The sequence below is a fragment of the Peromyscus leucopus genome, chromosome 15, assembly GCF_004664715.2.
Source record: "Peromyscus leucopus breed LL Stock chromosome 15, UCI_PerLeu_2.1, whole genome shotgun sequence".
Lineage (NCBI taxonomy): Eukaryota > Metazoa > Chordata > Mammalia > Rodentia > Cricetidae > Peromyscus > Peromyscus leucopus.
The window spans coordinates 31264315-31287231 of NC_051076.1; the positions used below are offsets into that span (position 1 = coordinate 31264315).

At 45.2% G+C, this 22917-nt stretch overlaps 1 protein-coding gene across 1 annotated transcript in view; it reads right to left on the reverse strand.

Annotated features, from left to right (window-relative positions):
• Positions 1–18195: 18195 nt before the first annotated feature.
• Positions 18196–22917, reverse strand: part of Lmx1a (LIM homeobox transcription factor 1 alpha) — a 145935-nt gene continuing 141213 nt past the window's right edge. The window contains exons 7-8 of the mRNA XM_028864355.2: positions 21620–21790; positions 18196–20226 (exon numbers count right to left, since the gene is read on the reverse strand). Of these exons, the coding sequence (XP_028720188.1) occupies positions 20066–20226; positions 21620–21790 (332 nt within the window). The 3' untranslated portion in view covers positions 18196–20065. The remainder of the gene's footprint in view (positions 20227–21619; positions 21791–22917) is intronic.

The following is a 22917-nucleotide window of genomic DNA, read 5'->3' on the forward strand; positions in this document are numbered from 1 at the left end:
GAAGAAGAAGAAGAAGAAGAAGAAGAAGAAGAAGAAGAAGAAGAGGAAGAAGAAGAAGAAGAAGAAGAAGAAGAAGAAGAAGAAGAAGAAGAAGAAGAAGAAGAAGAAGAAGAAGAAGAAGAAGAAGAAACTACATAGAGAGCAATACAGGAAGACATATAGCATCAACCTCTGGCATATATACATGCACACTCACACACACACACACTAAAGTGCACATCTCTCTCTCTCTCTCTCTCTCTCTCTCTCTCACACACACACACACACACACACACACACACACACACACCTTAGACACAGAATAAGTGGAGACAGTAAAGAACAAATGTTGCTAGAAATCTGAGGAAAGGAAGGATGGCTGTATGATGGGCTAGTGTGGAGCAGCATCCTGAAACTGAAAGCCTGCAGCTGATCCATGAGGTACAAGAGAACACATGGAAGGGAGTTTCAAATGGGGACAGCCCATTTGTGTAGTGGCCCAGGGCTGGGGAGGAATGTCATGCATGTGAGCACCTGAGCAAGAGGGTCATGCTGGGAGCATCATTCTTCATCAGGAGATACTGGCACTGCACTGTGTCAAGAGAGCAGAGTGTGCTCTGTGTGGGAAGTGTCTGGATGAATCCCAGCAACATACCAGATGGGGTAAGAGGCTAGGACGCTCACAACTGTCCATCAAGTGAGACCCAGAGGCCCAGAGCACAGGATACTGGAATGGGGAAGTGGGAACTGGGGTTCCATCAAAGGAGCAGAGTGCTAATATGAACTCAGCTGGAAACCAAGCTCCTATCAGCTGGTACAGGAATGAGTGTAGTAGCTTCTTCACGTAACAGATGCATTGAATGGACAATGGAGGCAAGAGCTGTCTTAAGGAGTTTGATTTAGCATCATTTCTATGGCCATTAGTGGGGAAAAACCCACCCAGCTATTAGCATTTGCTTTCCCAGAGCCAGCCCTACTCTGCAGTGTCTAAAAAGCTGAAGATGAAAAATACATATTTCAGCCTTTTGTTCTTGGAACAATAAAAGTATTCACTCGTAGGCTTTCCCAACACTGTCTGTTGGACATCCCCTTTTATGTTTCTTTGAGTCCTCTTGGTCTATCTGCTGTTTTGAGCTTCCCAGAAGAATGAGTGACTGTTATTTGTCCCAGATTATCACCCTTAATCTACCACCATTGCCTTCTTTATGGACACTCACTACCTACACATCCCAGAGAGCAAAGGGTTTTGCAGGGGCAGCCTCTGGCTAGTGACTCACAGAGTTTGTTAGTAAATGCCTTCCCCTTTGCTTCTTCCAGCAATGGTCTTGACATGTATCTCATAGGGTGTCTGGGACTTTTCAAAGGGATCTAGAAATTGTTCGTTGCAATAATCCTAGCACTTGGGAGACTGAAGCAGAAGAATTAGGAGTTTGAGGTCAGCCTGGGCTACAAAGTGAAACCTTCTCAAGAAGAGGACTGAGGTGATGGTTCAGTAGAAAGAGCACTTGCTGCCAAGCATGTGAACCTAAGTTCAAATCTCCAGCTCCCATGTAAAGGCTGGGCATGGCCACACGTGTTTATAACCCCTAATTTAAATGGCAAGCTTCATGTTCAATGAGGCACTCCTTCACAAGGAAATGAGGTGAGGAGCAACAGATGAAGAAAAAATACAGCATCTCCCTCTTGTCTCCACATTCATGCGCAGACACATGCATCTGAGCACACACACATATGCATGCATACACACATGCATACACACACTTATGCATGGATGTGCACATGCACATACACACAAAGAAGGAAAAAAAGAGGAGGAATAATCATCCACTTATTGATGGCCATCTCACTCATCACACACTTTTTTCTGCCTCTGCCTCACTCTTGCTCCCTGTTACCCTAATTCTGGGTCAAATCTGAGAATAATTTCTACTTTAGGGATAACCCACAGTGAGACATTTCCTAAATGGACACAATAATCTTATGGATATAAAGAAAAACAAAGACATTAATGGGGAACCTCCCCATCAGAAATAGAGATGACCAAAAATAAGAGAATCTTCCAAAACTTCCCAAATAAGCAGTTCAGTGTGCAGGTGGCTCCCAAGCCTCTGAGCTTCCAGTTCCCCCAGGCCAGACGTGCTATAAGATATTTAGATAACACAGAACACACTTACCATCACTTGAAGAAGTCAACTTTCAAAGCTTTATGCACTAGATTAGGCTGGATTTAGCTAGTGTTTTAGCAGCATCCGAAGTTTGTTTGGGTGTATAGAAAATGACGTTGTATAAAGCTGAAGCATCAATGATTGGAAAGGGCAGAGCAGTTATCCTGTTAATGATGATGACAGGAAATCTCTCATCTGGGCTGACATTTCCGGTTTATCTCGAGTTGCTGTGGGTAACCCATTCTCCTCATGGCTTCAAAAGTGTGCACGTTTAAAAGTTAGCACCTAATTTTCCTCCACTCTGATTCTCTAATACCAAGTTGTCAGCCCTAAATACAAGCAATACTAAATATAACGTGCAGATCGCATTTATGTATTTTGATATTTATATAAATATGTAATGATAACAATGAAAGAAAATGAGACCATGATTTTGAGAGGGAAAGGAGGGAGCAGGGTACACAGCAGGTGTTAGAGAGAAGAAAGGGAAGGAGGAGGAATGTTGTAATTATATTTTAATTCAAAATACTAAAAAGTTATTAGAAATAACCCTTAATATCAAATTTCCTTGAAGTGCATTTTCATGTTCCCTGCCTTATTCTGATATGTTATATGCATTATCAGTTTTAATATCCACAATGCTGAGATTAATCTAGTTCTATTTGTTTTTTTGCCTATTTTACATATATAAAATAATTCAAGGCATAAAGCAAATTCCTGAAAGCTGCACAGCCCAGTACCATTATAGAAAATTAAGAGTTAGATCCAGGTGGGTGGACGCCAATGCCTGCCTGTGTAACCTACGCACACATTGCCTCACTGATGTCCCAACATGTTCAGGTAGAAAGCAAAAGGCTGAGCCTGGAGTGTGGTAAAGGACCAATGAGCAGAAATAGCTTGACACGACACCTAACAATGACTGAAACTGATCAAGAAAATCCACATCATTCTCCGCATAACCGCTGCCTACGTACAGTACAGTCTTTCTTCTGCCGAGCTCGTAGGAATAACTTTGATGTAGATTGGTTTCCTATTGACAGAATTGTTGAGACTGTAAATTTGGTCAAAAAAAGTGCTAACTGGTAAGTTCATTTACTAATGTTCCTAGTCATCCTTTTGACCTTTTAAATAATGCTTTGTCTTGGATGGGATGCAGATATGAATTGATTGGTTTGTAAGCTTTACCTTAGTTTCCTGCCTGAACCAGTCTAAAGTGATTACTTAATGGCACATGGCACATGGAACTGAGGGAAAAGATTCACTATTCGTCATCTTATGCCTAAATGACGTTAACCCCAACCAACTTACTTTGAGAAATACTGTTTTCTTCTTGGAGAAACAACAACCCTTTAAAAGTTACTGTCCTACGCATTTTTCAACTCTACTTTAGCCACTTAGGACCAAGGATTTTCTTTCGGGGTGTCTGTTTGTTTGTTTGTTTGGTTGGTTGGTTGGTTGGCTGGCTGGTTGGTTGGAGAGGATTAGGACAAAGTCTCCTGTAGCCCAATTTCTCCTTGAACTTGGAATATTCTTGTCTCAGCTTTCCAAGTGCTGTGACTACAGGTGTGTGCTACACACTCCACTAATAATTGACACTTTAAAAACTACTCTCATTTCCAACAACAAGGTAGGTTACATACTAGAACTTTCCCCCATTAAATAAACTTGCTAGATAAAATTTAGTCTCTTAGTTTAAAACTATAAACTGATAAAAAATGCCAAGAACAGTTAATCTGATTAATATCTAAGTGACTGAGTCTGCCCAGAACGGTAAGTGGAGGTCAAGCCATATTTGCGAACTTCACCATTGGTTATCTCAGCATTTTTTGGAACTAACAAAGCAGCTGTGGGTTTTGTAGTCAGTAGAGGACCTGTGTACAGAGTCGGGACCCAGATCAACACAGGCTCAGCACAAAATAAAATCACTTGCATCAAACCCTAGATTTGAATGGAGGTGCTGAAAATTATCTCCATGAAGCATCAAAACTCAGCAGATTCTCTTCCCACCAGGAGACTTCACATCTTCAATCCCAGAACTCAAAACTGCCAGTGACTTATAGAAGCAAATGCAAGACCACACCAAAGAAACCCTCTGTCTCTGCACCCTAGCATTCAAGGATGGAACAGAAAGGACTTTCGATTTGAAATTGTTACACTAACACAGAAGCATCTGCCATCAGCAATGCCCTGCAAGAAGAGCTGGGGTGGAGAGAACACTGCAAGCTGAGTGACTATGAGAACACAGACACACGAGGGCTTCAGCTCTCGAAAGGGCAGACTCGATCAAAAAGCCAACTAAGAAGCAATGAAAACAATTCTCATGCGAGTTAAAGATTCCAGTGTGTAAGGGAAAAGTTCATAACGATCATTTCAAGATGTTCGTCAGGAAGTGAGCCCCCACGCACAGTTTGCAAATCACTCAAGCACAGGTATGGCTATTCATGGCAGTGTTGTTTCTAAGTAGCTCCAAATTAGAAACAAATCAAATGTCCATCAGCAGAATGGACAAAGATATCATGCACGAGTTTCACAGTGTCATGCTTTTCAACCACAGAATGAATAAAGTGCAGCTATATCTGACTGGGAATGAGTTTTGTGGAAAATGTATTAGTGAAAAGCCTTAGGAGAAAACACAGGTGTAGACTTGCAGTATAGTACCACACTGCCCATGCAGAATTATTGTAAAGTAAATTGCAAATGTTATAAAACAGCCCTGTTTAATTTTTGCCTATTGGCTTTGACTAATTTGGGTTATGGGGGGTACATAAATGGAGAAAATGTTGTGAACCAATTTGCAGACTCCTAAGGTATTAAGGTTCCCCAAAGAAACTCTCTAATAGTGCTCTCCAACACTGGAGGCTTCTGTATAGCAAATGCCATGAGAGGAAATCTCTTCTCCTCTCTTATGTCCTCTGCATCCACAGTACTGGCTCTTGGTATCTACAGAGGACCTTCAGTTTAGGTTGAGGTCCTGTCCTGAGAAATCCATCCCATTGTAAGTCGACAACTCATCGACTCTACCTAACCTACTGAACCTCATACCTGAGCAACAGAGTAGACTGCAGGGTGGGCTGTTGTGATCCTGCAGCTGAGAGAGAGATGCTTTACATCCCCGTGTATCTGGCATCACCAGATGAGATAAAGTAGAGATACCAGAGAAAAGTTCAAAACTCAATGTAGGGTCTCTCCTGAACGTGAATTATTTTTCTATCATTTGAAATAACAAATAAATCAAACCAGTTAAAGTTGAGGACTTTTCATTTAAACAAAGACGGGCAAGACTAGAGGAATGAAGGGAGGGCAGAGGATGGAAGGGCTGAATTAGCGAAGGGAGTGTGAAGGAGGGTCAGACTGTGCATGTTTGGAGCCTTCCCAACCCCACGCTATAATGGGGCAGGTAGTCCTGAGACTGGACCAAGGCTTGGAGCTTTAAAAGTTCTAGCAAGTAACTGTGCCGAGAGTCTTTCTTCTGGTTTAAACAGGGAGCAGACCCTGTGGTGTCCCAGTAGAGATCAAGAGCAGCCATGCTGGGGCTGGGTACCTCTGAGGCTTTATGTAAATGCTCATTGTTGCTCTAATGTTGGAACCTGAGGTCTGAGACCTCCCTGTAAACAGGGTTCAGGATCACTGGTCTCTAGAGGGCCCTGGGTCTGCTACCCCCTCCTTCTGCAGCGACAGCCCAAACCCCCTTGAATGGCAGTCTTCCTTCTGCATTCAGAGATAAGGATCCAGAAAGAGTGTTGACAATAAGCTTCACCTGCCTTATGAGATCAGCTTGGGTCCCGAGCTGCTGAATGGGTGTGAATGAAGACTCTGAAGGGGTGAAGATTGCCTGCTCACCTCTGGGGGCACAGCCGGGTCAGGACCAGCTAGGGTCAGAAATTGAGAGGGCTCTGGGGGTTAGGGGGTCACCTGGGATTCAAATTCATTCTTCACCTCTGGAGAAAGGCCTCGCTGGTGTCACTCACTGACTCCCATCCCCCCTTCACCACCATCCTCAGGCTAAAGGGCTGGAGGTTTAGGAATGTCATGTATCCGGAGCCCAGCTGCAGTCTCAGGTAAGTTGGGTTTAGGATGCAAGGACAGAAGAACCACCTCATAGCGCAAGTGTTTCCATCTGTCAGGCAGAAGAACCAAGGCAGCCTTCCCTGTGGTACTCACATGGGAGACTCTCACATGTTCCCAAGGGATCAGCCTAACACCAGGTCCTGGACAGAAATGGCTACTGCTGCAGCCCTGTCCCATCTGTCCACTGTCACAGGATTAGGGGTGAGGATTAGGACACCACTAAGAAGCTCCCAGGGTGGACAAGACTCAGGGTCACAGCACTGATGACAACGGTTGTAAGGAAGATCTCCAATAGCACAGGAAGTGGGGACACTGGAAGAACAGGGTCACCACTGCCCACAGTGAAAGGACAAAGAGAGGAAGAAACGGATATCCTACCATTGGCAGTTCTTCCTGGGAAGAACTGTGTCTTCTTGGGTAGATGCCCTGCATGGGTGCTTTCTGAGATGGTGTCTTTCCATTCTTACAATCTAGGTGTAGGTACTCATGTTGTCTCCATTCTGCTGGGAGAGAGACAGAGACAGGGACAGAGGCAAAGAGACAGAGAAATTCCAGAAATTCACAGGGTCACACAGGCAAGGTCTCTCCCAACTTTTTGTCTCTTCAGTCCATTGAAAACAACAGGCTCTAGTTATGGCTGGCTTTCTTACCTGGGACCTCAGAATGTCAGGTCTTAAGCAGAGCCAGAATCTAATACTGATAGATACAGGAAGTGCTCAGGACTAGCTGGGAGTTGAGCATGCAAAGATGAGCAGGGATGATGTGACTCCACCCTCTTGCAGCCTATGATGTACTCCAGAGGAAGCTCTGAAAGCTTCCCAGAAAGACAGGCGCTTGGATGCAGGGAAGGGCCAGGACACTTGCAGGAAGAGGACCTAGTCTAGGGCCAGAAGAACCTGTTGATCGTGCAGGGACAGAAGAATGTGAGCATGAACCAGTCTAATCAGAGGTCAGGTGGGGGAGGAAGAAGGACAAACAGGCTGCAGACGACAGACACACCTGGCTCTGTAATTCACTCGCACTGTAAAGAGAAGGAAGGAAATGGTAAAACACAAGGTCTAAATAATTGTATTGAATTTTATTGTGAGAGAGAGAGAGAGGCAGAGAGCCATAGCCACAGTAGGTGCGTATGAGGAGGTCAGAGGACAACAGTTAGGGAATCAGTTTTCTCCCTCACAAAACTTGGGTAGCCAGGCTTGTGTGGCAAGAGCATGCACCTGCTGAGCCGTCTCTCCAGTCCAGGCCTAGCCGTAGAAAGTTGGTAGTGATATTACCAAGTTTTCTCACAAAAGGCATGTCTGGCTTCAAGGTACATGTCTTAGTTAACATTTCCATTGCTGTGACCGAACACCATGACCGACGCAGCCTATAAAAAAACATTCAGCTGGGCTTAGTTTCAGAGGGTCGGAGTCCATGATGGTGGATCAGAATCATGGCGACAGAAAGGCCTGAGAGCTCATCTGCAAGGAGGAGGCGGAGACAGAGAGACAGATGATGGGAGGCTTTGAAATCACACAGCCCATCCCTGTGACACATCTCCTCCAACAAGGCCACACTTTCTAATCCTTCCCAAATAGTTCCACCAATGAGGACCAAGTAAGTATTCAAACATATAAGCCGATGGCCATTCTCATTCAAACCAACCTTGAGGTACACAGTGGAAGAAACACACTGTTACTATGGATATGGGGTAGAGCTTCAGAGAAGGGTCCTGGAAGGCTGGTAGAGCCTCCTACTGGTGTACCATGGCCTCACCAGTGCCTAGAAGCACACCATCTATATTGCTCACTTTTCTCAACTCAAGGGAAGAAGAGTTTAATTCATCTCACCATGTAAGGAAGGATGCAATTCATCATGACTGGGAAAGGCATGATGGAAAAGACCATGATGTGGTGGTATTGTGTTCCTCAAAATATTGTGCACCCTAATAAACTTATCCGGGGTCAGAGACAGAATAGCCACAATATTAAACATAGAAGTTAGGCGGTGGTAGCACACACCTTTAATCCTAGCATTCCAGAGACAGAAATCCCTTGATCTCTGTGAGTTCAAGGCCACATTGGAAACAGACAGGCATGGTGACACACACCTTTAATCCCAAGAAGCGAGCCTTTAATCCCAGGGAGTGGTGGTAGAAAGCAGAAAGATATATAAGGCATGAGGACCAGAAACTAGAAGCATTTGGCTGGTTAAGTTTTTAGGTTTTGAGCAGCACAGTTCAGCTGAGAACCATTCAGATATGAGGACACAGAGGCTTCCAGTCTGAGGAAACAAGATCAGCTGAGAAGTTGGCCAGGTGAGTTAGCTTTGGCTTGTTTCATCTCTCTGACCTTTCAGTGTTCACCCCAATACCTGGCTCAGGTTTGATTTTATTAATAAGAACTTTTAAGATTCATGCTACACCATGATGCAGATGTTCACATGGCCTACATAGTGAAGAAACAGAGAAAAGATGGACCAAGCATTTGACTAGAGATTCATGATGCAGGGACCCACTTTGGGCCTTGTGCTAATCTGTGAGTCCCTCAGATGTATTCACAGTGACATCCAGGCAGATAACAAAGAATGATGGATATCTTCAAACGCTTTAGAAGTGGAAATCTTGGGAGTTGAACTCACTATTTTTCTTTTTTGTAGAACACCTTTTAGAAAAACTGTGTGTGTGAGAGAGAGAGGGAAAGGGAGGGAAGGAGGGAGGGAGAGAAAGAGAGAGAGAGAGAGAGAGAGAGAGAGAGAGAGAGAGAGAGAGAGAGAGAGAGAGAGAGAGAGAATCTGCACATGCCATGGAGCACACCTGGAAGATAGAGGACAACCTTGGGTGTTAGTCCTTGCCTTCCACCTTGTTTGAGATCAGGTCTCTTGCTCTCGGCTGCATACTCCAGACTATTGGAGGCCATTTCCCCATCAACCACTGGGATTACAGATCACAACTGTTTCAAACGCTTTATGTGTGTCCTAGGGATCTGAGTTCAGATCTCCACACTTGGAATGATGGGTTCTCCACCCACTTAACCATTCCTTCGAGGCACCTATTATACTTTTATTAATTGAAAAAAGAGACCAACAAACTGTACTTATACAGACTTACATTTCTGGCAAACATTTTCTCAAGCTTGAATAAGATGAATCAGATTCTTTGAGGGGTGGGGATGTCACTTTTTGTTACCAGCAATAACATTTGGGTGTTCAAGAGAAAGTTATAATTTTGGGAAATTGTGGACTTGACAGTTTTCTTCTATTCAGAACTTTCTGATGGCATGAGCAGTAATATTAACACATAGGATTCTTTCAAATAAAGTGTAATGAGACATGGCAGCTTTGGTATGATCTGTCCAACTCAAGCACAAGATTTTTCACAAGACCAGTGAATGATGTTATCAAATCAAATACAGGGCCTGGAGAGATAGCTCAGTTGGTAAAATGTTTGCTTTGTTGGCATCAGAACCTGAGTTCAGTCTCCAGAGACTACACGAAAATCCTAGGTATATTGTGGCATCCCAGTCCTAGTGAGATGAGCACAGCAGGATCCCTGGGATTTATGGTCCACATGCCTGATGGGTGAGCTCCTGCCAATGTGAGACCCTGTCTTGAAGAGAGAAGTCATTCCAGAGGAATGCCAAAAGGTAAGTAAGGGAATTCCATGTAACCTGCATCCTATTTCCCACATTATTGACACATTAATATGGAACATTTGCTAGAGAAAATGACATGGTATTGATATATTCCTAAAGGAATTTCACATGTTATTCGGGGTTACATGGTTTTCATCTAATTTCCTTTCTAGGATGATCCTCTAGAAAGTTGCCCCCCATGAAGTTGTCACATCTCCTTTGACTCAGGCTCCTCTCAGTCCAGCACTTTCTCAGACTTTAATGATTTTCCTATTCTGGCAATATTTTCAGTTTTGAGGAGTACTGGTCAAGTGGGTGTTGTTTTGTTTTGTTTTTCGAGACCGAGTCTCGTGTGTTCCAGGCTGGCCTCCGATTTGCTGTGTAGCCAAGGTTGAACCGGAACCTCTGACTCTCCTGCCTCCATCTCCCAGGTGCAGAGACAACAGGCATGTACAACCACACCTGGCTTAGGCAGTGCTTTGGGGTGAACCCAGGGCTTTGTGCATGCTAGGCAAGCACTCTACAGGTCAAGCAGCATCTCCAGAATGATTACTGGAGAATCATAAATGACATTGGGATGCCATCTCATTCTTCCTGCCCAACAAAATTCTAGACCGTAACCTATCAGTTTATCATCTAACTATCTGGTTAACAGAGAGCCTACTTCAAGCCATTTCTCTGTCATACCCTTCCTGTTCATTTAGCTAAAAGCCCCTCCTCAGACCACAAGCTACACATCTCTGCAAAGCCTGGTATTGAAATAAGGTCACTCCAAGTCAGCCTTTCCCCTCTTCTGATAACATCACCAGGAACACCCCACCTGAAAGCAGTTGCCAGCAAATCTCGGGCTGGCCATCTGGCAAGAGTTGAGGACAAAAGGAGGTTGTTGACGGAATGTTTCCATACTCACAGGAAGGTCAATACCGACCCACCCCCTTCCCTCTCCCTCCTCGTTCTTCTGAACCAGAGCAAACCTCCCTTCTCCCTGCGAAGTCCTTCCCCACAAAGCCCTCCTCACAGAGTCCACCCAGCTCCCAGAGAAGATCACACCAGCAACTAACGGCAGCACAAGGCTGACACCCCCACATGCCTGGTACAAACACCCCACTCCCAAGTGTGTGTTTGTACTTATCAAAAGTGATCTTCCCAGGCAAGAAAAGAACAGGAAATGCCAAGAGGTGTCTAGTGGTTCCTAAGGTACCACTGTTTCCCATTTAAAAATGCCTTTAACCCTGTCCTGTCTTGTCCCCTTGCTATTGCTAGCCACCAAATGACTCGTGAACGTAGAACTCATTTCTCCTCGCCCCCATTGCCCTAGTCCATAGGACAATGCTTTGCATGGAGAGCTGTGATTGTCGCTACATTTCAGAAAGCTATCCATTTTGTGCTTCTGTTTCTTAGACCAACATGGTGGGAAGCATCCTTATGGAAGCTGAGAGGGTCATGGTGGGATACTGTGGTTAAGCAGCAGGTTGACCACTCCAGGATGTCCTAATTCAAGGCTGGTGCTCCTGCTTCTTGGTTTTTCTAGCTTGGTGAAACAGGAGGGGGGAGGGCTGGGGCCATTTCTGCCTTTGTCAGTTTATTCGTAGGTCACTGCATGAATAAAACGTAGAAATCTGGTCTGCAACACTGTTTCACATCTGACAGTCGGGGCTCATGTGACAGTTGGCTGATGGGTGAGAGGCATGACCCACCAGGCTTTGTTCTCATTGGGTCTCTGTTAAACTGGGAGCTCTACTTCGTTTTATATTTATTTGGCTTATCCAGATAGATAATCGCTCATATTTGATTCCATGAATATCTAGCAGCACACCCTCCTAGCCTTTGAGGGTTTTTTAAATATGTATGTATATGTCCACAACATAGACGTGCAGGTACAAGCATGTGTGTGTGGTACCTGTGGAGGCTGGAGGTCAAAGTTAGATGTCTTCCTCAATTACTCTCCACATTGTTTTTTTGTTTTTGTTTTTTTCTCCAGTCTTTGTTCCCAGGCAGTTTTTTTCCTTTCTTTTTAATTGAAAAATTTTTTTCTCCTGTAATATATTTTGATCATGCGTTCCCTTTCTCCCAGATCACCTCCACCTCCCTACCCACCCATCTTTATGTTCTTTCTTTCTTTCTCTCTCAATAAATTGGTGGCTGATAAGATGGCAGGTAAAGTGCATCACATGGAAACCCGATGACCTGAGTTCAATCCCTAGACTCCATGTAAAAGTGGAAGGAGAGAAATGGAAGGTATAACCCACTCCACAAAATCGTCCTCTGATGGCTGCACATGCGCTATGGCATGTATGCACACTCAATAACATACATGCAATACACACACACACACACACACACACACACACACACACACACTAAAAAAAATAAAGTCAATAAATAGCCAGTTTGAACAAAGAGAATAATTTGTGAGGAATTCAACTCTACCTGCTCTCCAAAAATACCTTAGTTCCCTTTAACTATCATACAGGCCCTCAGCTAGGGCTTTTCTAAGGCAGACTGGAACAAACCAGATGCTTTTAGTCTCTCTAAATCTCCTGTCTCTCTCCGTATTCTTCCCTCCTTCTTCTCCTCCTCAAATTATAGTCCATTTTCCAAATGGTTGGAAAAATCATTCTTCACATAACAGGACTTTAAAAGAACATCGTTATTCTGTTACTTCTGCTCCTACCAGGTCCCCAACCATTCTGAGGCTCTGTCCAAATTACAACTCAGAACTGGGGTTAAGGGTAAATAACAAGGAAGTCATGAAAATGAGGGCTCTGTCCAAACCTGAGTGTGTGTGTGTGTGTGTGTGTGTGTGTGTGTGTGTGTGTGTGTGTGTGTGTATGCGCTCCCTTAGTTTGTGAACTTCCACTGGTAGCTAGAACCTGCTGGGTCCTGCAGGAAAACTGTACAGAACTGCTTCTTTGTTCTCCTCCGGGAGGCTGGATGAAGCTCGTTGTTGGTGCTGGTACCAAGAGATATGTATGGATGCTCAGGAAAGTTTGTTGAGATGAGGGAGGCAAGGAAACAAACCACCAGATCCTCCTATTCATTAAGGGACACGGGTCATTTCTAAACTCTGTTACGGTCATCTGTACATACTAGGAGAAGATTATCACATGCACCCCCTTTTAGTGGCTGTGTGGCACACATGTCTCCCATTCTCTAGGAACACAGTATTGGGAACACTCATTCTTCGTGTCAGCGGCAGAAAAGGAACAAAATGGGGGGCCCCCGGGCAGTGGTGGCACACACCTTTAATCCCAGCACTCGGGAGGCAGAGCCAGGTGGATCTCTGTGAGTTCAAGGTCAGCCTGGGCTACAGGGTGAGTTCCAGGAAAGGAGCAAAGCTACACAGGGAAACCCTGTCTCCAAAAAAAAGAGGGGGAGGTAGGGGACAAAATGGGCTGGGGAGGTGGCTCCGATGACAAGTACTTGCCACATATGCTCCTGGATCCCCAACACCCACATAAAAAGGCACGCATGTTCACCAGTAATCCAAGGGCTTGGTAGGCAGAGATAGGCAGAATCCTGAAGCTCCTTGACTGGTCAGTTAGCCTAGCTGGAGAACTGAGTCCCAGGTTCTGTCTCAAAACCTAGGTTGGAGAGACTGTACAGACAACTCTGTGAAGAGCACCTGATGCTCTTCTTAAGGACCTGCGTTTGGTTCCCAGCACCCATATCAGGTGGCCTACAACTGTCATTACCTCCCTTTCCAAGGGCCCTGACACAGGGGCACATAGGGCACAGGGCACACATTTGTACATGGAGGCACTCACACATATACATAAAAATCTTTTTAAAATGAGGTGGAGAGCAACTGAAAACCACCTGTTATTGTCATTTGATCTCTACACACACATGCTTGTGTACCCATGCATGTACACACACCACACACACACACACACACACACAAATAACACACACACACACACACACACACACAATTAGGATTGCTTATAAATCAGGGCTACAGTGACCATGTGGCTTCTAGATTTCCTTGGGACCCAAGTCCCTTCCTCCCTTATCATACACGGCCTCCACTCAAAACTAACTTCATAGTCTCCTTGGCCCCTGCAGCTCTGGCTACCTGCATCCCACCTGAGAAGAAGGAGGTGACAGCGATGAGGAGACAGGCCCATGCCAGTCATCTTTTAAGGAAGGTGGTTTCGAGATGTCAGGCAACACATCATCTCATTAGTTGGAAATGGAGCCCGAGAAACGTGAGCTTTGGGCCAAGTCACCTTGGGACAGCTAGACATGTAGTGGGCTGCTTCCGAGGACAATGGATTATGTGGGATGACTAGTGAGTGCTCTTTGGCACACCTCCAGGATGGGATCTTTAGTCTGTATTAGGGAATGGCTAGCAGTGTGTCTGTTACCCCAGAATTTCTACCCAACCTGACTCAGCGCCTCAGTTTCCCCATAGCCCAACTACCACTCCAAGCATAGTGCCCCCATACATGCGCATGCGTGGGATGTACAGACCTTTATATTGTCTTACCCATACAAGGACATTTGCTTTAGGTTCCCCCTTCCCCTCTCTGTATTCATATTCTATCCACATTTGAGTCCAGGCTCCACCTATTTGGAAATACCCCCCACCCCCCACCTCTTCTTTTGTGCCAATAGCCATTCTGTCTCCTAAGCTCCCACTAACTCTCACTAACTGTGTGTGCATGTGTTTCAGGTAGAATGTAAGCACCCTGGATGTGGGAAATGTATCCTGACTTTGCATGTAGGCCCAGCTGTGGTCCTAAGAATTCTTCTGTGCCCACTCCCCTTGGACGTCAGGGTTGGGCGTGTAAATATACTACCCAAAGCCAGAAGAAACAAACCAGGAACTCAGTTCTGACCACGACTAGCTTTGTAACCTCGGTCAAGGCAACTAACTTCAGAGCTTTGAGTTTCTTATCTATAAAAGGAAGAAATGTTTGTCTAACCTAGTTCAGAGCTGTAGTAACACCACACACATACACACACACACACCACATACATACACACATGCACGCACACATACAGGCACACATAATGTAGGTGTGTGGTTTGTGTCAGGAATTTTTAAGCAGAAGAAAAATAAATGAACAACTTTAGTTAACTTGAGCAAGAAAAGGTCTGTGGGGTTAGCAGGCCAATCTCTCTCAGGGTCTGTGTCTGCTGGCTAGTCTTAGAAGCAGGGCAGCTTTGGGTGTCTGGGTAGCAGGGACTATCTGACCATCTGCCCTGGTCATCTCCAGAAAAGAACCAGCTCCCACTGAGGGTCCATCTTAGCACCACTCCATGGAGGTCTGGAGAGAGTGGCAGGCTGGGCACTGGTCATGTGACACCTTTCCTTTGAGGACTGCACACCAAGTCACCTTGACTTGCGATCCTTCAAGACTACACACAAGTGAGGAAGGTCAAGTCCCCAAAGGACATCAGAGTGATGTTATCAGAAGTGGGCTGCACAGGGCAACAATGTCCACGTCCAGACTTAATAAACATGTGCTGATTGACAGCGGTCCCTTTCCTTTGATTCCAAGGACATTTTGCACATAATACAAGCTACTTTTTTGGACCTGACCCGAGAACCCCTGGGATTCTTTCTACCTCCAGGACTTAACCATGCAGGAGGCAAATCTTTTCTGCTCTCTTCATACTGTGCAAGCTCAATTGATTAGGCTTTGACCAACAGCTATTTCCTGCAGAAGCTGCCATTTCTAATCAGACAGGCACTTTGCCTCTTTTGACTCACTCCTTTGTTTTGTTTGTTTATTTGTTTGTTTTTTTTAACCCATCTCAGAACACAGCACATTCCCTGTCCTTACAAACACTTACTGACTGAATGAAAGGAATGAATGAATGTGTGTGTTAGTAAGGGGTGTTAAAAGGTTTAGATAAAGTGGCAATCTGTGTAACTATCGAGATAGGTCCTTTCCACCACAAATAAAGGGCAGAAGCCACCCTTCTCTTCCTAAGCACTTGGGTGGCACCTAGAGACCAGTTGCTGCATCACCCATGAGGGCTGTGTCACCCCACAATCTTTCAGGATCCTACCCTGAAGGGATTGGGGGTGGGGGGGAACATCCATCAGGCAGTGGCTTTAGTGACTGTAGCTGCTGGCAGGGAACAGAGGTCATTTTCACCCTGACCGAGTATATCTGTCCTTCTCTGGGACAGCCACTCCTTAGTGAAAAATGAAGAACAGAAAGCAAAACCTTTCTCAGAGCACAGAAGAAAAGAGCTGTTCATACAGCTTGGATGCTTCCCAAGTGATTGGCTCACATGTGCCCCGTGAGACTAAATACTGGAGCTCCCCAATGTGTACAGCGTGACAGAGTCCACAGACCTCATATTTATTTGTTGCTTTTGTTTTTCACAGACAGACAAGTGTCAATGGCCACATTTTACTGGTGAAGAGATGAAGGCTGAGAGCCCAGCTTGGAGTCAAGTCCAGGGTGCTTCCCATGCAACACAAATTTGTCCATATGTGCAAAAAGACTGTATTTTTAAGCATAAAAACCTAAAGGCCTTCTCTTGAGCCCTAACGATGATTCTCCCCTTCCTGTCATTGGAATAATGCTGTACTATTGTAAGCAAAAATCAGGGAAACAACGTGTGCATTTGGCTTTGACTCAATCGTGACTCTTGGTAGGACTATTTTATTGAAGGTAAACCATATCAGTTTTTCATCTTTGTATTGAGAGGGAGAGAGAGAGAGAGGGAGAGAGAGAGAGAGAGAGAGAGAGAGAGAGAGAGAGAGAGAGAGAGAGAGAGAGAGAGAGAGATATTTTACATGCAGTTCAGTTGGGCATTGTTTTGTCTTTGAGTTTGGAGCTGACAGGCTACTTCCACTTCTGTCCCATCTTGACTGGCATTAAGTGAACTCATTTCTCCTGGGCAGGCTGTTGGTTCTCCACTCTGACGCCAGCCTCACTTCTCCCACACGCCACCCCCATGCAGGTCCCTGGAGATGGCAGGAGAAATCTCCTAAGCTCTGATAACTCCTTCTATGTGTTTTGTTGTTGTTGTTGTTTGTTTGTTTTTGTTTTGTTTTGTTTTTGTAGGTGGAATGTTAACACGTTGTTTTTTTACATTGGAATATTTTCTACATGCCTTACACACACCATGAGCCACTCCCTACACATCTGCCTCGGATTAAATGTTAACTCCATTGAGATTTAGCAAAGAAGCATATGGGGAGGGCAAAGAAGATTCTCTTCAGCTCAGGTGAGTCAGTCTCTTCTCCATTTTCTCTGAACATGGCCTGAGATTTCTATAAGCCATTCAGCAATGATCAAGTCCTGAGATCAGTCAACCCACTCGTTCCCATGTCAGCCAAAGGGCGTTGTATGCTCTACTCAGCACCATCTCTGTCACTCTATCAGCTCAGCAGAGGGAAGTACCTTGTTCAAGGGCCACACATCACCTAATGAGTTGGAATTTAGATCTGAACAGGTTCCCTCAGAGTTGGAAGAGGAGAAGAACAAAGGACTGAGAGAGCCAGTCTCCAGGGAAAGCTTTGGAGTCATGAGCAAAGCCTTCTTGGTGCCCAAAAGAGAGGTATCTTTTCACCCAAACTCTCTTCTGTGTTAGTGAAAACTTAAATGTAAAATTGCTGAGAACTCTAGGAGAATCAATCAGGGAAATACACTGGCTGCTACTCTGCTCTCCCATTTTGGTAGGCATTTGTCTCCAGCTGCTGTGAAATAATCCTTCTGTACACTGGGAATATGTATTACTCTCATTGGTTAATAAAGAGCTGACTGGCTGGTGGCTAGGCAGAATTTTGGGGGCAGAGAGATCACCGGGGAGAATAACAGCGGAACCTAAGGAATCACGAGGAGACACCATGAGATGCAGAGCTGAGCAGGATGGGAAGTGCGTAGATGAGGTAAACAAGCCTTGGGGCAGTACATAGATGAATAGAAATGGGTTAATTTAAGTTATAAGAGCTAGTTAAAGACAAGTCTAAGCTATTGACTGAGCATTTGTAATTAATATTAAGTCTCTGTGTGGTTATTTGGGGAGCAGCTGATGGCACAGAGAAATCCACCTACATCCAGAAGCGCGGCTTCTTCAGCACACCTCCATGCTAACCCAAGCGGATGTCCAACAGTGCACAATGCAATCTCTACCATGGGGGAGCTGGAGGGTGATGATGGACCATTTCCAGAACCTCTTTATGTGGTGCGGGGGAGGTTGGTATGACTTGGACCTTGTCCGTCTTAGCAAGAGGCTGCAGAACCCTCCCCTTTAGGTGTGACTGAAGTCACTCTTCTCATTTCTCCCAGGTTTTACCACAGCACATCCCCACGGCTTCGCTGAAGAAACTCCCACGTCTCCCTGGTCCCCTGCCCACCCTTCTCGCCAGAATAAACAACAGCTCATTTGTAAGAGGTTTTTAATTTCAATCTCGGTATGTCATTAAAGAGTAGAATTAAGGATCTCTGTTTTCATTCACATAACATCTGCTACATTCTCCAACCAATCAGCAACACAGACACCTTTGGTGCCGCCTGCACCGGCCTCATTCTCGCTCAGCAGACTGGTTCGGGGCTCCTGGTGGTTTGTATCAATTATAAAGAAGAGCACAGACATCACACAACACAGATTCTACCACTAAGGGACATGCTTCCTCTGGCCTTGCGGAGAGTGGATACGTGGGTGTGTTCAAGGCTCTGATGATGTCCCCAGGCATGAGGCCATGCCTGTCACAGCCCCTCTCAGTGGAGCCCTTCTGTCTTCCCCATGACTCCGTGTTTCCCCAGGAGGATCCTAACACAGAAGATCCCATCCTAGCACCATAACTGGAGATCCGGGTCTGGCACTGTCCCTGTGAACAATGGCTACTGGGTCTTCCTGTGCTCAAGGGCAGCAAAGTGAGTTGAAAGGAAGAGCCCTGAGGACGTGCCTGGTCCTCTCCGCTTCTGTGAGCTCCGTGGGGCTGTTTATAAACACTCTCTCTAGACTAGGAGCCCTCAAGAAAGAAACAAACAGAGATCACAGGGAATTCAGACTTTCCAGGTGCATACAGTTATTTTTTTTAAATGATCTTTTAAAAAGTAAGAACAAACAAAACAAAACAAACAAAAAACAGATGTGCAAGTCAACACTTGCTCTAGAATTCCAGCTACCAAACTTCTTCCACCTTCTCCGATGGAGCTCTGTCTCCACCCTTTTGAGCTGTGACTCTGCCATGTGGGCTATGCAGAGGGTTAGGATTTGGGGTACAAGGACTTCCTGCTCTGTGGTCCCAGGTGTCCTCTATCATCAGGTGCATGATCTGGCTATATTTTAAGCCATATCATATTTAAGTCTCATGTCCTGGGTGGAGCCTCAGTGCCCCCGGGGAGGTAGGTGTGGCAATCAACCTCATTCACACTCATAGAGAGGGAGGTAGGTATGGCAATCAACCTCATCCACACTCATTGAGGATGAGTCGTTAGGGGTAGAAACAACCTCACTGATGCTGCCCAACAACCACGTGCTAAGAAGCCTAAAATCACGTTCAGAGATTGCTCTGTTCCACCCAGGCCCAGTGACTCAACACCAGAGTGAGCAAGAGCCCACGACAGAATGCTGCCAGCCATATGGAGTTGTTCTCTAGACCTCAATGATGCTCTGAAAACAGAACAAACTCAAGCACTCAAAGCTATGGGGCCAGGTGGAGCAGGCCTCTCTGCCCTGCCGATGAGTCTCTCCAAACTAAAAATAAAGTTTATAAAAGTAAATTATCTCATTTTATAACTTAAGTGCATCAAGTATTTCCTTAAATACAGTTCACACTGAAAATAAAGTTACTTTTTGCTGTACAGTTGGTGTCTGTTATAATTAGGGATAAACTTTGATGATAAAGTATGAAAGGTTACACACTCACACACACACACATCTATCTGTCTGTCTATTGGTGTATGGATGAATAGACATACGGCACCTCTTGACAAGCACTTCTCCACAATGGTGGGAAGCTGTTAGGAGTCCCTAGGTATCTAGCTTGCTTGAGAATGTCTATATTAAAAGTCCCTGTCCTTAATGATAAACACATCTTCATATCTAACACTAAGATTCTTATTAGAAACATTAAACTATGTGATCCATAATGTATCCAGTCTTTGGAAATGCTGAGCTACACCATATCATTATACAACAGCATCCCCAACAAACTTCCCTCCCCAGCCCACCTCTTCTCTGGCCTCCCCATCCTAAAGTCAGCAACCCCTCACACAGTATGGTTGTTCCATATGGGAGCCCAGCCACAAAATTTTAGAAGACTCAAGAGGTGAAATAGGAATTCTGCATGGAGTACAGATGGTCAATGGGGTTTCCCACTCTGGACTGCAGAGGTCCTGCTTCTGATGTTGCTAGGAAGCAGTCACCCAGGTTACTGAGAGAAGTGTCATCACTATCCAGGTCATGGAAAAGAGGTTCAGCACCTGAAATGAAGATGAAACATGGGCATGAGGGTCTGGAAGTAGTAACACCCTTATGTGTTAGGAAATTCAGTTTAATTCAACAAGTGTTGCCCGAACACATTCTGGGGATGAGAACCTACTAAGTGTTGAGGTATGGGGTGGGGACAATGACACACAAAAGTATTAGGGGCATAATGATAGGGTCTGGAGATTCATAGATAGCTTATGTCCAAAGCTGGATAAGTATAAAGCCACTTGAGCTAAGCGATGCACATTGAGTGTGTCTACACAGTGAACATGGGATATGCAGGACTCATCACCAAAGACTGGAGGGACACAGACAGGGATCCTGCATGTTCTCAGCCTCACAAAGGGCTCTTCAAGGATGGATAGTAAGAAACAAACACGGATTCTTCAAGTGAAGCTCTGAACTTTCTGGTAACATTGGTCCTTTGCAGCAGCAGAAGTATACCAAGGCCCCAGTGTCTCTGAAGCTTTGTGCCTCACAGCCAAGGAAGATTAGGCTCTGGGTCTCAACTGATTTGTACCCTTGGGAGAGGGGCCAGGATGTCTCACTGTGTCACAGCAGAGGTAACGCTGCAATCTGAAACCCACAACCTGGGAGGCCTGGCAGGGCGCATCTGCACTTCGAGTCAATGGGAGGGGCAGAAACAAGCACCTAAAACTACCATTGAGCTTTGATTATTCATTTTACTAAAAGTTATAAGGCATAAGGATTTGCAAAATGAGCAAACAAACAAAAACCTCATCTGCCCTGCTCTCCCATGTGACAGAGCAAAGATGGTTCAGATGCAACATATGTCTTCTAAAGAGGAAAAAAGATAGACGCCCCTGGGACACACACATACAGACCTAGAATGTACATGTTCCTGAGGTTGGTCGGTAAGGGTCTCCAAAGGCCACACCTAAGTAAGTGTTTGCTGAATCTGTGACATAGCAAAGTAAAGGAGATTTAACAGCAAAACTGTGTTGTGTGTGTATGTATGTGATGTATGTGCTTGTATATGCTAATGTGTGTTGGGCGCATGTTTGAGTGTGTGCATGTAGAAGCCAGAAGTTAATGTCAGATATCTTGGATCCCTCCACTCATTCACTCCATCCCACTAGGGTCCCCCAGGCCATATCCCTTCAGCACTGGCTTGAGTGACAAGTTGGACAAGGAGAGGTTCAACAAAGGAGCCTCAAAAATGATGACACATGGAAATAAAGCCAAAGAACATGCGTGGGAATCTTCTATAGCGATCAGATGGTGCCAGCAATATTTTGTGGGACACTTATTCTTATTTGGTGGTTCAGCAAGTATCTGGGAACTGTGTGGATGTGTTTAGGGAAAAGGAGAAGCCCACCCAAGCAAACGGAGAGGGGGGACTCGTGGGGACCAAGTCCCTCTTACCGTAGGGGTGCATGTGATCTCCAGGCATCTGGGGGGGAGTGAGACCCTGTCGGAATGGGTCAGCATTGTAGACGCTCTGTTCGATGGCCAGGAGCTGCTGTGGGGTGGGTATAGCTGTGTAGGGGTTCATGATCCCTTCCATTCCAGCGCTCCCACCACCATTTGTCTGAGCTGTGGAACAAAAAAGAAGACAGATCATGTTCGACTCGCATCCCAGCAACCCACCAAATCCTGCCCTACCAGATGTCCAGTGTGTATGGTTCTCATGCCACAGCAGCCTGCTGCCCCCAGAGCAGTGACCCAAGAGAACCCATCAGAAAATAACATGTTATTCTATTTATTTATTTATTTAATCTGTTGTTTGACAATTTCATTCACATATACAATGTATTCTGAGAGGGTGGAGGCTAAGAAGAACCTGTCTTATTTTTTTATTCACTTAATTATTTATTCTTTGACAATTTCAGTCACTTATATAATATGTTCTGAGAGGGTGGGGATGCATCCTTTATGACCCAGTTTTGGAAGTCGCACTGTCATTCACTCCTGCTCCATGCTAGAGGTGACTACCCAAGGTCATAGACAGCAGTTTGTAAGAATCATGGAAGACGAGCTTGGAGGCTCTATGAACTCCCAGCAATATTTCCCACCAGTACTGCTTTCCTTAAATCTGCCCTAGCAGCTGCCTTGGGAAATCTTTTTAGCAGAGTCCTAAGTGCTATCTGTGTGTTTTCATGATGCACTGGTGCAGTGTTCTCCCAAGTGTGTCGGTCTACATGGAATCAATTGGCTTGCCTCTTGCCAAGCCACCTTCATATCTGTGACCCTCTGCAGGCTTTGGAGACCCTCTGTGACAAAGACAGCAGGCACGATTACTCTTCTCTGTGGATGGATAAATGCTATGGCACAGCCCGTGGAAAAATGGGGTGGTCCCAGATCCAATAACTTTGTAGTGGGATAGGGCTGAGAACAGAATTCAAGACTCCTACTCAAGTTGATGCTGACCCATCCCCAGCAACTGTTGTATCAGCTTTTCTGTGTAGTATATTTATCTTGTACAAACACTGGGGAAAGGAATGATGAAATCTGCCCGCAAATGGATGGAAACAGAAAAGATCACACTGATTGAGGTAACCCAGGCCCAGAAAGACAAATATCAAATGTTTTCTCTCATATGTGATGTAGACTTTGAATATTTAGATCTGTGTGTTTAACTCAGAGCACCTGGAGAAGTCAAGAAACTAGAATACTACCAAGAGGGGAGGGAAGAATACTTAAGGGAGGAGGGCAAGTTAGAA